The sequence below is a fragment of the Argiope bruennichi genome, chromosome 8 (assembly GCF_947563725.1).
Source record: "Argiope bruennichi chromosome 8, qqArgBrue1.1, whole genome shotgun sequence".
In the NCBI taxonomy this organism is placed as follows: Eukaryota; Metazoa; Arthropoda; class Arachnida; order Araneae; family Araneidae; genus Argiope; species Argiope bruennichi.
In genome coordinates this window covers 41,817,621-41,836,718 of record NC_079158.1, presented here as the reverse complement: position 1 = coordinate 41,836,718, position 19,098 = coordinate 41,817,621, and the positions used below count along the sequence as shown (strand labels likewise).

The following is a 19,098-nucleotide window of genomic DNA, read 5'->3' as shown; positions in this document are numbered from 1 at the left end:
AAAAAAAATTCTAATATCTCATCTTGAACATAAACTTTTTCAGGCGACTTTGTGACTTATATTCGACATTATGCCTTCATCTGTGACCAGTACTTCACATTTGAATTTCACAAATTCTAGCGCCGAGGCCGCGCGTGGAGATGCGAATGATGTAGTATTCATTCTAACCAGCTCTTTTCTCATATTCACAATGCAATCAGGTAAAAATATGTTGTTGTTTTTTCATTTTCGGCTTTATATCTGTGCTTCGTATATTTTATCTTTGTATATGAAAGTATTTGTGTTATGTAAAAATATTTCAATGACGTTATGTTAAACTTTTAAACTTAACTGTGGGAGACAGGATCCTTCAAAATAACGAAGCCAAATGTATAACAAGAACGCAGTGTGCGCATACCTGACAGAGAAAACCGAGTTTTACAGAACTTTGCCGATACCCCATTGACAAACACACAATCAGTTGCTGCTGAACTGAGTATTCGATACGAAAACTGAGTTTATGCGTGCTAAAAAGATGCACCCCTTCCACTTGAAGAAAGTCCAACTCCTAGGCAATGATGATTACCCACTGCAAGCGGAGTTCCCGCGCTGGATGCTTGATGCCCCACAGGAAGTTGCACACTTTTCTGCTAGAGTTTTATTTTTAGGTGAAGGCGTCTTCGACACGCACAACGCGCATATTTGATCATTCGAATATCCCCACATCTCGTTCACTATCACAATCTCGTCGAATGTACAAAATATATATTTGTTTGAAATTCATGTTGTCTTTCAAATACTTTTTGCTTTACATATGGAGCTTATACAAAAATTATTTGCTGCTTACATTTCATTTTGATATCTTCGAATGATTATTAGTTAAATAATTTTAATGGGAAAAAGTTCTCATATACATTTATTAAAAAAATGAATAAATGATTTGACTTAAAAGAAAATTTAATAGATAAAATGTCAATGAAATTAACAAATAACATTTCTACAAAAGAAACGTGCGAAAGAAATGGTATGTAAAAAAGAAAAATTTCGGATTATTTTGATAATCATCTATGATATAAATATTCAATAGGCATTTAATTTTCTAAAGAAGTTATCTTCGGGCTTTTGCTTTTTTAAAAACATGCGATATTATTGTTGGCATATCCTATTCTTCCTATATTTTTTGCATGACATTATAAATTATTTATTTATTATGATTATTATTATCTGCATGCCTGTAAGACAATGTATGTTACTATTCTTTATTTTCTCTTACAGTTCTAAGTTAATAAATTATCTTATTTGGAATCAGAAATGTCAATGGTATCTTTATAAAAAAAAAAAGGGTTTTATAAAAATATATTTAACACTTTCGCTGCCACGACTCACACCCAATATTCGGGTCCTCTATCTAGTTAGATGACCCCTTCTTTGCTATCTCTTGACTGTTTTAGAGAAGGGTTCATCTAATAACATAGATGGTTTGGTACAATTGCATATTATCTGTAACACACTGGCGCGTCATGCGGCAGTCAATGTGTTAAAAATTGTTAGATATAATATTCTATAAATAAAACTGAAATTCTTCTAAAAATATAAAAGAATCCACAAAATTTTCGTTGCAGATCAATATTTTTGGTTTATTCACTATTTGAAAAAATATATTACATGTATATAGGGATTGCAATACCGGAACCAAATTTCAATACCGGTATTCGGTATTTTTTAGATCTCAATACCGGGATACCGGTTTTAATACCGGTATTAGAAATTTTAGAAAAAGAAAGTAAACACAGGTGTTTCTTTGCTTTATTTGCCAGTTTTATAAAAAGGGAAAATATCACAAAAAATAATTTGTAACTTATAAATTATAACAGTATATAAAGAATCAAAAAAGTAAAGGAACAACTTATTTAAATCACAAAAATTTGTAAATATCACTATTCAGTCTGTGGTACTAATACAAATTTCTGAAATGCGATCTTAAAAAACATAATGCATCGATTGTACTGTCATTTAGCCTGAAAAGTAATTTTGTGCAAAAATTACTAGCTGTCGTCGAAAACACTCTTTCGGCATCTACGATAGTCAGTGGTACTGTTAGCAATGTGCGATATACTTTTCCAAGTATTTACCTCTAAATCCCTCATCTTCAAATAAATCGATTTCTTATTGGATGAATTTGGATATAGCTCATTTTTGTATTATCTTTTGGTTCGTTGAAATTTTCTTATTTGTCGCTAATTCTAATTTTTGTTCAAGAGACAATTCCTTTTCACTATCGACATTAGTATCATCATAATCTTCGATAACTGAACCGAGTTCTTCTGAATGTGGATAGGTTTGTGGGCAAAATATTTTAAGAAAATTTACTATAAACTTAATCAGATATGAATTGGTTATTTTCTTTTCTTCTTTTTCATTTTCAATTTTAAAATCATTATAATTATGTAAATACCATAAGACATTTTCTATTTAGATATGCCTTTCTTCTGTGCGATTTTTCAATGTAATATATAATCTTCAGATAGTGATGTGTGCTGTTAGGACTAAACGGTTCCAATGTGTTTTAAAATCTAATATTTTAGCAATATGTCATCTTTTATAGGGGAACGTTTAAATATCTTAACAATTTTTCGAACTTTATAAATTATAGGAAGTAATTCTTGATGGGTTAATATTTCATCCTCATTAGCAATATCTTCTTCAACAATTACATTGTTATTATCTTCATTGTCAATATCACTCTCACTCTCATTCTCTTCAAAGTTGGAATCCGAAGTTTCTATATCCACAGTATTTGGATTCTTCTGTTCTTTATTTTTTTGATATAATACATCTATTATTCCTAACTGAATTCTATGAGCACAGCACAATTGCTGATTTGCACCAATCAACTTCCCAACTTTTTTCATAACTGTTGCTCTATCAGTCATTATGGATACAATTTCTTCTTTCAGGGATAATCCATGTTTCGCTAATTTAGATTTAAGCAATTAATTAAGCCATTAATTAGTTAATTTCGCCCGTTAGGGAGACATAAAAACAAAAACGTATACTATATTGCTATGTTCGCGATCCCTGAACATATAGTGGAGAAAATTTTAAAAATTTTTAGTAAATACCGAAAAACCGGTATTTAAACTTGTGAATACCGGTATTACAAAATTGTACAAATGGCTCAAAATACCGGTATTCGGTATCCCGGTATACCGGTATTGCAATCCCTACATGTATAACAAAGCATTGATGAATGATACATTTATAAATACCCATACATCTAGGAAGGGGATGGATACATTTAAAATAAAATACATAAAGGATTTTTTAAATTCAATGCATCAAATATTATGAAAGTTGGAGAACAAAGTAACAATCCAAAAATATGAACCAATTCGAAAGGAAGTATGAATAAAAACGGCTACCAGATGGTCATAAGAACATTATTTTTAGCATTATAAATGGATCAGTACAACTCATTTGGTAGTAGTGTCTTAGTGACCATCAATTGTCACGATACTATACCCCCCGAAGGAGTTATGTCTCGCCATTTTGATGGAGGAAATTTGCACTTACAACATTGCTATACTCAATAGAAAAATAAGAACTACCCACTGAATTGAAATCTCCATATCTGAGTTACCATCCAGTAGGAGAGCTAAAAATGGTAAGAAATTTGAGCAATAATAGCAAATCATTAAGTAGTCATGCACAATCCGAAATATTAGTGATATTTTACATTATCACCAATTCAAACACTATCTCCTTTAACTGGCTTGTGTATTGTGTATCTTCATGTTGGACTAGATGATCAGACATTACGCCATGGACTGCTGTATGGTTCTGATTTGTTTCTGTACCTTTAGTAGTTTGCACTTACTAAAGGTACAGAATTCTAAATCACTCATTATGTTATACAAAAAAAACATGAATATATAGGGTGTTCATTAATTATTGTCGTACCTCATAACCTTCGAATAAAAAATATTACGAAAAAACCGATTATGTATTCGTAAATTACAACTCAAAGAATTTTATTAATGATATTAAAGTGTAAAGCTTGCACAATTTGCACTTTGTAGGCATTCAGATGAAGGAGATTATGTATTCATAAATTCGCTGAACAAATTTTGACTTTTGATAATCGTGCGGGGTCTCCGAGCCCCATAATCTACAGTTATGTTTATTCACTTTTTCTGACACATGAAAAGTGGATTCGTCACTGAAGAACCATTTCCGAAGGTAATTTTCATCATCCTCAATTCGAGTCAAAATTTGTTCAGCGAATTTACGAATACATAATCGCCTTCAGCTGAATGCCTACAAAGTGCAAATTGAGCAAGCTTTACACTTTAATATCATTAATAAAATTCTTTGAGTTGTAATTTACGAATACGTAATCGGTTTTGCGTAAAATTTTTTTATTCGAAAGTTATGAGGTACGGAAACCCCGACAATAATTAATGAACACCCTGTATACATGAAACTGAAAAATTACAAATATGTAACATTTTAATGTATCTGTGTATCTTTTTTGTTGTTGTTGTTTTACTCATCATGTTTCGCTTTTTTTGTAGCCGAAAATAAAATCCCTATAATTCTACCTTTTTCAGGATATGCTTTGTTAGAATCAGGGATAGTATCTCGAAAGAATGAAGTGAACATCTTGGTTAAGAATGCTACCAATGTCCTGATGGGCGGCTTCGCTTATTGGGCATTTGGATTCGGTTTGAGTTTCGGAAAAACTTATTCTAATCTCTTCATAGCTTACGGATCGTTCTTCATCGTTGCAAGCCAAGAAGAAATGGGTGTGGTATATTCCAAGTTTGTATTTGAGGTAAAATATCTTATTAAAAGTTATTAATTATTAGGTTTACAATTAATCATTTGTTTCAAATGGTTGCAATTATCTAAGTGAGAATATTACCAAAAATACCAAATCTACAATAAAATGATTGATTTTTAATATACTACTTAAAGAATTGCTCAATAGAATACTTAAGATACAATTATTAATTTGCTAAGAATTTATAATAGATTCCTAATTTGTTTGTTATGCAAAGGATAGAGTATACTGCAAGAGCGCATATTTAAGAGTAATTGGCATTGGCAAATCCGAATTCTACAAAATTGCATGATGATATCTTATTACACAACTAATGACAAGTAATAAAATTGTAATGTCTTGATCTAGACTGATTAAATAACGGAGCTGAATTTCCAGACAATTCTTTATTTGCAGCCCTATATATACAAAAGAAAAACTGTTCTAATTTTGGTTAAATAAATAGTTATTTACACCTGTAATAGGAGATACAACAGTTAAAGTCGAAGGTTTTTCTTGAAACTCAATTCTCAATCACGTCAACACGACCACTCCAGGGGTAGTTTCTCAGACTCCGAACTCGTGGGCGTAGTCCAACCGTCTCCTGCAATTCGTTTCTTCTCTCCCTTCCTAAAAAAATCTCCGAACTTTATTTAGGCTACAATCTCCGCCTCTTAATTTTCATTGGTCATTTGAACTCTCTTTCGGCCAATCGGGGTTCAGCAATATGCTCCCTCAGCGGCGCCAGTGGGTCATGAGAAGGTCCTTTTACAATGAGAAACATTTAGCATCCAGATGTTTGGACACCCTTTTCTCTTTGAAGGTGCTATCAATACCTCTTGGACGAGAAATTCCACATATGGTCTTTCACTGTAGTCGCTAATGAACAGATGCGAGACCACCCAGGTGAAAAGATCTACCATCTGGCTATCTGGAGGAGTTAAATACTTAACAGTGACGACACAGCTGGCTGTAAACGTGGGTACTGGGTCTTATGAGTACTGGGAAATGGGGAATGTTACAAAATGATTGAAATTTAAAACACGATAATACTTCAGAGAAATCCAAGGAAGAAATCTGATAATTGTTAAATCAGTGACAATTAATTAAATTTCTGTTAAAGGCTTAACAGTGTAACCAGCTCGATTGTAATTATGTGGATAATCTATAAACTTACTTACTATATTTGTAAAAAAAATGGAAGATACAATATAATAAAGTTCCTTTTAATTTTATATTAGATGCATAAATATCAACAATTCTTCATTATCCTAAAGCATCAACAAGTTCACTTTAATATAAAATCTTATTTATAATTTCAAATATATTTCCTATATATTTTGAATTTATTTTAGTTGGCCTATGCGACAACCGCCACCACACTTATCTCCGGAGCTATGGCGGAACGGTGCAAGTTCACCAGCTACTGTATCGTAACTGTTCTGGTCATCTTTGTGTATAGTATACCGGCTGGATGGATGTGGAGAGATGATGGCTTTCTTTCAACTTTGGGAGCTGTAGACGTTGGAGGGTCCGGTGTCGTCCACTTAGTGGGAGGGTGCTGTGGTCTGGTAGCTGCTACTATTCTTGGCCCACGTGCTGGCCGTTATGACCGTGGCACTCAACTGCTACCTCTAGGAAACCCTACAAATGCACTTCTAGGGTTATTTATGTTATGGTATGATAAAATTTGTTCTTTTTTATTAAGGATTAATCGCCTTTAGCGACCAGTTGGCTCGCTGTTATTAATGCTTAATTAAAAATTTCTATTCAATATTTCTTAAATAAATCTTGAATTAAATTATATATATATATATTGCTGAAATCTAACATGTTTCTTTAAATATATCAGTGCTCAGGATGTTTAATTCTTATGTGATTACAGAATATATATAATTTATATAATATCTCAAAGAATAATTCAACAACAGCTTTTCATAATTCATAAAAAAAATTCAGTTTTTATTTGACGCAATTAATTTGTTTTGTTTCAATCAATAAAAGCACATATGAAAAAAATTGTCTAAATTTTATATAGTATTTTGACTCTAAGCAATCATATTCAGTTAAATATCCCAACTTTTAAATCAAAATAACCGTTTCTTCTTCTGTAGCCTAATCTGACCGAGTTATAAAGTTTAAAATATCGCGGCTTTAGGGCAATCAACAATTCCATCATTTTAGGCTGATTAACCTTGTGGAAACTCCAAGCGCCTATTAGTGTATCTTCTTTTGAAAGCTCAATGATGTGGGTTAAAATCATGCGTTTTCATCAATAAATTTAGTTTTAGCAGCAATAGAATTGATCTTTTTTTTTTAAAAAAATATTAGTGTTTCAAATATTTTTCAACATATGATTCATAGTAGGCATAAAAATTCATAATTCATCAGAGCATTTATTAACTCAAACTACATAAAATAGTATTAGACCATTTTTTCTATCAGATCCATTTGCCTAATAATAATAAATGCTTCGAAATAAGGTCTTGGGATCCAATTAGAGTAGATGTTCTGTTTATATACAAATCATGTTTGCCTTAAATACTACTACAGATACAACTACACTACTATTGAATCAATAATATAGATATATTAAAAATGCACCTAAAATCTTTTTCTTGGTCTTTTTTTTTGTAGAAATTATCATATTTCATTTCTTGAAAGTTACACGATTCTGAGCTTAATTTGTAGTAAGAATTAATTCAATCTTTTAAATAGAACTTCTGTCCACTTGATGGCAACACGTTGATAAAAGCTAATTAGCTCATGCAGGCTTTACATGTTCGTGCAGATAAATTTAATAACAATGACTTAAAGTTAGTGTTTCAGAAACCTATATTTTATACTAATTTCTACCAATTTTAAACATACACTGAATAATCTAAGCATCAAATGCTAATAACAAAAAATTATGTGAATAAAAAAAGACAATAAAATCCCAAAAAAAGGCGTAACTTTCGAGGATCAACAAGCTTATTTCTACATCTTTGAAACCACAAAAATGATTAGTATTTCTAATGATATTGACTCAATTCTAACACAAAAAAATTTAGCTCAAATAAACTATTTATTTTTATTTTTCAATAGGTGGGGGTGGCTTGGTTTTAGTGCTGGAAGTACAACCGGGATTGTGGATGATAAGTGGAAATATTCTTCAAGGTAAATTCCCTGAAATAAAATTAGAAAACAAATATTTCAACATTTTTTCTTTTAATTAATTAACCATGAATGAAAAATGAATCAATTTAATAAACAATATGATTTAATTAGCGTTAAGATCAAAGAAGCATACAGTATTTAAACTTACCTTTTGTTGATCCGTTCTTTAGTTAAAATAATTTTACCAAGGAAATGAAAAAAAAAATCATTTTGTAATAATGCAGACTTAAAGAAAAATCAAAACAATAGCTTCATTAAAAAGTTGAGTATTTTAATATAATAAATAAAATGTAGCTAACAATAGAAAAAGTTCCTTTCAAAATCGCATAATAACTCAGAGTAATAGCTTTATTGATCAGATTTCAAACAAAGGAAACGACTAATTAATTGATGTCAGAAATGTGCTGTGTAGTAATTAAGCAGACGATAAAATATTTTAATGACCCCTACCATGATTATTTAAAAGTTAATTAATGTAAAAATACGTATATATAAAAGAAAAGATTCTTTGTTTTCAAAAAAATGAAAACTGATAATACTTTTTCAGCTGCATCCACTTAAAGATTTTCATTGGCTGAAGTTTTATTTAAAAGCAATTTTTTTATACCTTCATTAATTAGAAGAATAAGGAAAACAGCATGATTTTATACAAAGAAAAATTTTAAGCCTGATAGGAAGCCTCATGAAGATCATTATAAACTGGAAGAATTATTGAACTATAGACTCCAAGTAGCGGTTTCATGAGCTGGAAACGCAATGATTATTTTCTGCTTTCCTTAGATCCTTAAAAACCAATAGGAGGAAGCAATTCAGAAAATTATCTTCATTTTTAATCATCTTGCTTAATTTTTATAATTAATATACAGTATAATCCAAGTTAAACATATAATATTTAGAACTTCCTGCACAAACATTACGTTTATCGTATTTAAATGTTTGACATATACTCTCAGAAATAGCGGTTTTTATCACAGAATAGAACAAATATTTCCTATATCGGCTGATAAGTTAAAATGGTATTAAGTGCTAATAATTTACACCTAAGTAGAAGCATATGAAGCCTGATATTGTGTACAGGTAGCAATTGTTCATTAAATTCTGATTTTAATGATTAGGATGAATTTACTAGATCCAGCATTTCTTATAAAACTCCTTTTATCAGGTATATAGTAAACAAGGCATTTTGAAAAGTTAACTGAAGATCTACCAAGAGGCTTATCAATTTTTATCAGGATGGTCTTTCTATTACAAATCTTCTGTGTTTGTAATTGGCAAATGAAAAATAATGCAAATAAAAATTGAGATTATAACTGTTGAACTAACAAATGTCACATGACAGCTGCAGTACATGTGAAATTGGATATTTTTTTTCATTAAAGAAGAGCTGTTTCAAACACATTTAAAAAATAAACAATTTATTTGCACTGCAAAGCCATTCCTTTATTTCTCCTTATCGGCCAAAATCTGAATTACTTTATCTTCTGAACTAGAAACTATTTCGTTTTAAATTCATACAGTAGTTTTTTCCCATACGCCATGCCTGAATATATTTTGTTCAATTTGGGTCTTACTGTACGAACTAAATATTGCTTGTATTACTAAGTTTCATGCTTTTTTACCCTTTGCACTAAAAAGAAGTTTGATACATAATTATGCACTTAATACAAGAACTTGCTGAATTTCCCTGAAAAATTAATTTACGTTTTTTTAATCATTCTGTAAACATTTTTAACAATCAAAATTGAAAAATAAATAAATAAACCAATAAAATGATGCACCGTCTTGAATGGTGCCTGAGAAGAGTCATCAGAGTGCTAAGGGTTAAGATGTGTAGTTATCTGCATCATAACATAGTAATGTTGTTAGCACTTTAAGTGCCGACGAGTGAAACTAAACATTCTGTCCGGACCTCGTCAGTCGCCGGTAACTGACTTTATACCATTCATTCAGGTCACATTAGTCACTGACAATACAAGTTCCATTCAATCATTGTTGACTGACGGTATACATTTGAAATGTTATATTCACTTAATTAAATTTAATCTGGCAATCACAAAATAATTCACTTAAGTATATGTAATCTAATCCCAATTTTAATATACTGATAACCAGAGATGTAACTAAAGAAATCGGATATCGCAGGTTAGACAGAAAGAATATGAAAATAGGTTTGAGCTTAAACGTGTTGAAATATCTTCTATTTGTTAAAAATGTCTTGTTTTATTTATTTCTTCTTAATATATAGTCTTGCATCCTTTTTAATTCGCAGGGCATCAGTTACAACTATTTTAGCATCATCTGGTGGTGGATTAGTTGGAATGACATACAGGTACGATTTTGCACCTTTTGTTTAATTAGATAAAAATGAGCATCACTATGGGTATCATTGAATACTTATAATAAATACTTGTTTACTAAAGTAAGAATGAGGATAATATCATGCCACAAAGTATTTTCTCGGAATAAACTACATCTAAACCAGCAGAAAGCCTTGTAACTGCTTCTTGAATAGTAAACTAAGATGGAATCAGAGAAATGATACAAATTAAAAAGATCTTGTTAATACTTTAATGTCCTTGATAAAATTACATTTTCAAGTTATTCTCCTCGAATACATGCGTATAGATTTTTATAGGAAGGTTTCGTCTAGAATTTGATAGATATATGCGAGTTTGGAGTTAAAAACATATACCAAATTTTAGTCCTAATTTTTTTAAGTTATAGATAAACAGAATTCTAAAAAAATGCATTCTTCAGGATGTGGATATTTATTACAAATATAATTTTTTTGACAATTTCTCATTGTATATTCCTTATATTTAATTCAAGCAATATAATCAAAATTTATATTCTTTCAACAATGCAGATAAAATTGTAAACAATATCAGCTTGCATTAATTAGCTTGAGAAAAAGACAATTACTTTTCCTTCCCTTCCATTGAAGACAAATTAATTTCCCTTTATTTCAGCTTTTATTTTAAAAAAGGCATACATGATGTCCCTATTTTGATGAATGCAGTCATGGGATCTCTAGTTGCCATTTCCGGTAAGTAAACTGTATTTTCCCCGCTTATATTAATAATATTCAATAAATTTAGATCTAGAGGAACCTTTAATTTGATGAATTAATTGGTTATCTCACCAATAATAAACGTTTGTGTATTTTTTGAAGAGATCTGAAAATTTTTAACAAGATGTGTATTTAGTAGAAAGAGAAATCTGTTAAAAAACAAATACTTACCATATTGTCAAGATTTCCCCAAATTCTATTTCCTTATCATTTTGCTTCGTGATAAAGAAGTTATTTTGTTGAGCACTGTCTTGATGTGTGCAAACAAACATCTAATAAATAAAACAATTAAGCATTTGAAAATGAGCTTAAATAATTTAAAATCATTTTTACTTCATTAGACATATAATAACAGAACAACTTAGCTCTGCTACTTTGTGTATTTAATTTAAAATTACAATAGATCTTAAAATGATTTTGAATATATTTCATCTGTTAAATATTACAATATTTTTTTTATATAACTTAAATTTATGTAGAGGATTTGAAAGAATGATCCATTCCAAGAATGCTGCTATTTTATAATAAGCACATACAAATAACTTCATTTATAAGTTGGTAACTTGAAGTATCTAATTTAATTTATAAACTGATTTAATTTTAAAGGCAGTTTCCATTTATTTCAATTATTCCTTCACTGTCTAATAACATGCTTATCTAATCCTAATTCACGAATAAATAGCACCAAATAACTTGGGACAAAGTATCATTAAATCAATCTGATAAGAGTGAGGAAAAGCAATCTACTAATAGTCTGAGAAAGGATTGTTATCCTGTTCAATTAATTAATGGATCAGTGCTTATTAGAGATTTGTCCGAAGACTCAGGTGGACAGAGATCCTTAATTTGATCTAGACGAAAAATCATTACTTTTCATTGTTCCCCATCCATTTTTCTTTCTTAAGAGCTACTTCAGTAGGATATCTTGTTGCAGCGCTTTCTTTAAGCGTAGATTTCCCATATCCATTAGTTATTTAATGGAATCTTCTGCCTTTAGTTTTACAATTTTTTCCAGAATGAGCAGATAAGAAATGGATAATAGATTATCTATCAAATCAAGTATATCTTGATAATACTCGTACCATGATCAAGATAGCTTTTGATGTTATTAAGAATGTATGGTTAAATACATGTCATTAATTTACTATCTGCTGTTAGAGTATTAAAATACAATTTTAATAATAATAAACCAATAATATTACAATACAATTTTTGTAAAAATAATTTTTATAACTCTAACTATAATATATATTACACAAATTATTATTAGAAAATAATAATCTCATTATGCAGATTATACTTTTTCCTCAGCTAATATTAAAATGCAGATCACACTTTATTTCGTAATATTAAAGAGGAAGTCTAACGTTGTCAATAAACATGATATTTCAGCCCAAAATTACAATAATTCTTAAGCATATAATTATGGATTTATGATTTAACCCTTTTCACTCAGATGGTGCCTCTCACTCAAGACGAATGCATCATTTGAACGTTTTACTTTTTGTTGAAAATATCCACAAAAGGGTAAAAAGAGATAAATTCGCTTTTTAGGGAAATTCAACTTAAAACCATCGTATCTATTTATTTTTGGGTGTAATAAACAAGTCCATTTATTGAGTGAATTATGCAAATGGTTAAATTAATAAGAATACTAAAAAAAGAGATCACCTGAGAACCAGACTTGAAAGTTAAAACGATTAATGGAAACTGTAAGAGAAATATGTACTTTTGCATATATAATATTAGCATATTAATTAAAAATAGTTTTAATGTTAAAAAATTTAAAAATAAATTATGAAGAACTTTTATTTATCCGAAATAAATACATGTCATAATAGCCCCATAATCACAAATGCGAATCGTGCCGTAGCTATAACAATATTAAAACTCTTAACCTTTACAATTTCCTACCTAAATGTAAAAAATCTATTTTTATTACATTACCACTCGTGCCATTCTATGTTTATTAACATAAAATTTGATTAATAAATATCTTTAGAATGTAATGCATGAACTGCCACCATTCTAGCACATTAACCTCTTAGATGCTTCAATTCCTACATAATCTAATTAAGTGGCATTTTCCGTTTAGGAAATATAATATCTTATTGATTCAAATAAAATTTCATGGAACACTTAGTGTTTGTGGGTGATCTAATATTTTTGTATTGAATTATGGTATGAATTATTTAATATCAGTACATCAGTTGGAGAAGCAATAATTCATAGCTTTTGTGACATACTGGCGCATCGATTAAAAATTTTGGATTAAAATTTTTCAATTAAGAGTTTAAAAAATTTGATTATAGTTTCTTTATGGTACTATATCAATTAATAAATCAAAGTCCATATAATCTCATTTGGAAGTTTTGATGCTTTGAAATTTTGAATTGCATCTTTAACATTGCTAATCCCTCAAAATTAGGATTTTTAAATGTTTCATTTTCTTAACCTCATTCCCTTTAGAAGATTTTTATTACTTCTAAAACTAAAATTATTAAATGGTGATATTAAAAGCACATTCAATACGAATAGCTATACAGCAAATAATACAATTGTACTAAAAGTCACAGTTGATTTCTTTACCACTTCTACTTATAAATGTTGAGGGTATCAAAAAACTGCTTTTTGAACACTTTCTGGACTATATTCCATACATAAAATAATGTCATTAACTTGGCTAAGGCTTTTTGAGTACAGAGTAGTAATTTTTATTAATTTCTTTCTTATCCTTGCATCAAAAACTGTACATTTTACTACAAAAACAAGTATTGTTAAAATAAAATCCATCAAACTTGAATAATGAAGCTTTCCTCTACATGAAAACACGAAGCACAGGTAAAGCGTCCACAAATAAACAACATAAAAGCACCAAATCACTATTTACACTTTGGGAACATTCGACGTATCAAACGTTCCGTATTTGTTTGAATTTCTGTTTCCATTTTTTTGTAATTCTAATTAGCTTAAGTTATCTCCCTATCATGTAGCAGTATATATTCTGAATAATAAAAATAAATGAATTCTTACGTAAAAGCTGCTGCCTTCACATGTTCAAATAATTAAATGCACTTCAAATAAATGTGTAATCAAAGTGTTAAATAACGACAACACAAAACGCTCAGGAAGAACTTGTTGGGGACAAACACTCCAAAGAGAAAATTCTCTCTACTACTCCCACTCGTCATTTCACCTTCGGTTTTCACTTGTGACGAGAAATTGAATCTTCTATATTAAACAATGGAGCTCAAAATCTAACGTAAATATCGCAAAGATTCTCGAATTTTCTAGATTCCTTATTTTGTTGCCAAAATCGGGAGTCATTGACCTGAAATCAATTTAGTTCCCATTTTAGCTTTAGAATGTCTTCAGTAATCATTTTCCTTCTCATGAAACTAATTGCGCAGCGAAGCAATATCATAAATTCGTAACAATACATTATTCAGAAATTAGATTAATAAACATGAAATAACATGATTATGATGTAATATTTTTGCAGGAGGATGCACTATTGTTCGACCTTGGGAAGCTATTATTATCGGAATGGTCGCTGCACTCTTGGTTCTATTTTCCATTCCTTTGATCGACAGACTTCACATTGATGATCCAACAAATACTTTCGCCGTACACGGAATTGCCGGTGCTTGGGGAATGATGGCCATAGGATTGTTTTCAGTGGAAGACAACATCAGAAATTATACCAGAGGTCTCAATGGATTGTTTAAAGGTGGAGGATGGAGATTTATTGCAGTTCAATCTATGGCGTGTGGAGTACTGTTTGCATGGAGCATGATTGTTGCAACAATTTTACTTTTCGTAAGTTCGCTTTACACAACATTTTAGTATTCATTAAGAATTACGAAGTACGCTCTTTGTCCCTACTTTTCACTGAAATTACTGTATTATTAGAAGATACAAATTTTTATTCGTAGTTATGGTCATTTAGTAAAAACAATTCTTCTTCGTACATCTTTGTGTAATAAAGGGAGATAGGTAGCAAAAACTCTTAAAAGTAGTAAAATAGGTAGTAAAACTGTAAATTAAAATAATTCTATGTCTGAACTTGGAGATGCTATGGAAAATAAACCAGATATTAAATCCTTATTACCTTTATAAATTTCTACTTCGATTCATTTTGTCTCATATCTGTTCATACACAATATACAGTCGACCACCCGATTGCCACTTTGCTGCGCAAATCGGTAGAATTGATGTGATAGACCACTAACCACGTACTAACTCTTCAACCCCGATATACTCTTGTGGTGGTAATATGACATATAGGGGGATTCTAAAGTTATGGTACAAACTCTAGTGAGCGGTAGAAAATCTAGGTCACAAACCTAATATCCACATAGAAAAACTAGGTCACCTTCCATTTCATTAATCATAAATATAGGGCATTTCAATTCAAATGCAAGAGGATATTTAGTTTCCAACTTCTAAACTAGTGAAGATACATTAATGCTTATTATTGGTACATTTTTTAAACAATCTACAGGAATGTATAGGTAAAGTGGTCCAAATAAGAAATGAAAACGTTTAATGACGGTGTCTTGAGAAGTACAATATTTACAGAAACTTTCAAAATTGCGTCAGCAACAGCTATACATACTTGATAGCCTCAGTAAACGATTAGCCTACACTGACAATAGGTATTTCAGGCACACGTGCAGCAGCTACTGATATACGAGAGCCGCGGTGGCCTGGTGGTAAGGTTTCAGGTTCAAGACTCGATTCCACCTAAGAACCGTCGTGTAAGGGGGTCTGTTGCACGTTAAATCCGTCATGCCAAATGTTATCCCACTGGTGTGGTGTGGCGTGGAGAGGTGGGTGCCAGCTCAGGTGTCGTCCTCGTCATCTGACCGTAGTTCAAAATTACGAGGTCCGTCCCAAAATAGCCCTAGTGTTGCTTTACAACGGGACGTTAATATAACTAAACTAAAAAATTAAAATACTGATATACGAACAACGATATTATCAACTGACTCAAATGTAACCTCACGAACAAAACAATACAGTTTTTAGCAGAAAAAGCAATGGATGTTGGATAAAGGACGGGTCCACCTCACCAAATCCCCGATTCTAAAAATGTGGCATTAGGTAATTGCGATATTCACTGCAAAAAATTATATTCGATTACGAATAGAGATCGGAACATTGCAGGAATTTTAGAAATATCATTACTAATACAATAATTGATTGCTTTAAATAAATATACCGTTGCTAAAAATGACTTTATATCTTTACTAGTGTAAAAAAGTTAGAAAGTAAGCATCTAGTTTCAGTTGAATTGTAACTTCCTGTATTTATGACTGAAGAAATGGATTGCGACTTGGATTTCCCATGTGAATATTATTCTTTCTCCTAATCTTTATCTTTCCTACAAATTTGTATCATGTACTTGGAATCACTTTATACCAATCGGAACTCAACTCTCAGGGAAAGGATTACAGTTTCTTGAGTATTTTTATTCCTGTTTATAAAGGAACATTAAAGGAAGACACGTGGCCTAGACAAAATTTTACCTCTAATCGACAATATAGCATCAGGGAGAAACTTAAAAATTCAAACCGAATTAATAACGACACACAATTTTTCACTTCCCATTCCCAAGCCGATTGCTCCAAAAGTCTGCAAATGGATGTGTCAGGATTTCTTGGGGGTTTTTTGTCCTACTTTTGAGGTCAAAGAACTTATACATGAAGAAAGATTGATTTTCTATTTTGATCTATTTTCTATGGCATCCTTTTTGTTCTTTTGATGGTACAGAATTTTAACTTTTTCCATGCCTATCACTCAATCATTTTAATTCCTCAGACACGTATAGTGAAAATCCACGTGACATCCTGTAGTCCATCAACGAGGCTAGAAAGAAAGAATTCGAGTAATAAAATTATAGTCAATTCCAGCAATCATAAATTTCACTTCGTATCGTATCGTGCAATTTTATCACCCCGGAAGTGCCGTAGAAACTTATATTTGAGTATCGAAATCAAATATGTGGAATATCAAGTGATTACGCAAAAAAATTATTTCTCGTTTATTTTAATTTTAGTTATCACGTCTCATTTGAACACGTGTTTTTAAAAAAACACAGACTACGATTCCATTAATAACAGAGGTTAAGAATGGTGCTATTTAGCAAACCACAAAGGCTTCATTTAACACTTCGAAATCTTTCCTTCGGAATAAGAAGAGATAGAAAAGTGTTCGAATGTAAAACTCAAGTTTTTCAGATTTAAGCAAAATAAATAAAATAAAAAATAACAGAGCATTCTAAAGCATTCTTTTTTTTTTAATTATTTCTTTTTATTCTCAACCTTTTTTAGAAAAATAAGGATTTGCGAAAAAGTACGTCTTTATAAAAATACCCTGCTGCCATCTATTAACGAAATATATAACTAATACTTTTCTTTAAATATTCGAGTTATTCATTATCTTTCTTTATTTCAGGCAGTACATAAGATTATTGGAATGCGAATGCCCCTTGAAGAAGAAATTCTTGGACCAGATTACATAGATCACTGTCTCAAACATGATGGAAATGCTCAGATAATTAAAAGCTTTAAAGAAAAGAGAAGACAGCTGAGACGTCGATTTTGAAAAATGATTTCATTTTTCTCCTTTTCACAAACGTTTCCAGTATTTTAAGTGATAATTATTCAGATAGAATTAATAGTTTAAAACTTTACTGCTTTTTAATGAATAAAAATAGATAAATATCAGAAATAAATGGAATCCATAATTTATCATTATCAAGCAAGTTCAATTGTAATAGCACACAAAGTATTTTACATAAACATGTGTTTTCTTCAATTCCAGGTTATATCATATAACTACGGAATTACAAAAGAATTTAACAGTAAAGATTATTTTATGGTTTGAAATAAAATGCTGTCATCAGGATTTAATTAAAGACAGATAAAAAAAATTTTTGTTTCTCAACTTAGTAACCAAGAAGGCATGAAGCCAGCAAAGAAAGTAACCCCTTCGCATTGACCAGCATTGAAATAATTAATCTCGAGTTAAATACAGATTATAATTCGTTCTTTTCTTCAATATGGGGTGTAAAAAGGAAAAAAACAATTCCAAGGATACTCAATCGAAAGTAAATATGCATACATATTAATTGATTTCCTAATTATCTTTTATGGCACAATACAACTATTTTTAGATCCGAGGCAATTTAGAAAAAAAATTAACTCTAGTGTTTCTTTTTCAATACAGATGATAATAAATTAAGCTAATACTGAATTAAAGTTTCACCGTTTAATTCTGGAGTAATATAATTTAATAGATCTTAATTTACATTTAATTTAATAAATATTCTTTATATACTAAGAGCGTGATTATGTACTTACAGTAAATATTTTAAGTATTAAGTTCCTTTATATATATAAATTATGTATAATAAAGCATACACATATAAATGAGTTAAAACCATTAATATCTGTATTAAAATTACATCCTCTTATATTTTTCCATTTGAAGCAAATGATTTTTTCTGATCACATTATATTCTAAACATAGAACAATTTTCCTTTTAATACCGCTTATACATTTATACTTAGTACAAAAGGTATTTTGATTCTTTTATTTGGTTAATATCGATATAAATGCATCTGTAAATAAAAGAAAACTGAACGCAGTTTTAAGAATTAAATTGTGTCACTAGATGGCAGCCCTAGTCACTCTAAGATGTTTTTAACGCATCAAATAGAAATAATACTAATGCGATTGTAATTTACCTAGCCAGATTTCACTTAGTTTGACTCCATTTATCAAATCCATGTATCACTAAAAAAAGTTCTAGTAATCGCAGTCTTGACCCTCTCATAATAACTCAGTCAACTTGTTATATCCGATAAAGATAAACTGGAGACCCTAAGCTGATAGCGTAATAACAAAAGCAAATGTTCTGAGATTTCGAAATCTGTCGTAGGAAACAAATTCGACAAGCATTGCTCACTCTAAATGACATATTTCAGCTACCCTATCATTCTAATCCGATTTCACTACTGTGATTGATAATCAGACCCCTCCCTTTAATCAGATAAATCTT

The 19,098-nt window shown here is 30.3% G+C and overlaps 1 protein-coding gene across 1 annotated transcript; it reads left to right on the top strand.

The window, feature by feature from the left end:
* The first annotated feature begins 70 nt into the window (after positions 1-70).
* Positions 71-17,639, top strand: LOC129980619 (putative ammonium transporter 3). Its single transcript, XM_056091001.1, has 8 exons — positions 71-200; positions 4,590-4,813; positions 6,157-6,479; positions 7,889-7,960; positions 10,230-10,289; positions 10,930-11,006; positions 14,533-14,853; positions 17,494-17,639. The coding sequence occupies exons 1-8, from the start codon at positions 71-73 to the stop codon at positions 17,637-17,639; spliced, it is 1,353 nt and encodes a 450-aa protein (XP_055946976.1).
* The last annotated feature ends 1,459 nt before the right edge of the window (positions 17,640-19,098 follow it).

Bases quoted from the DNA above. Each gene is read 5' to 3' on its own strand.
- LOC129980619 (XM_056091001.1), top strand. From the start codon at position 71: ATGCCTTCATCTGTGACCAGTACTTCACATTTGAATTTCACAAATTCT. The intron at 6,480-7,888 runs GTATGATAAAAT...ATTTTTCAATAG, and splicing joins CTAGGGTTATTTATGTTATG to GTGGGGGTGGCTTGGTTTTA. The intron at 11,007-14,532 runs GTAAGTAAACTG...ATATTTTTGCAG, and splicing joins ATCTCTAGTTGCCATTTCCG to GAGGATGCACTATTGTTCGA.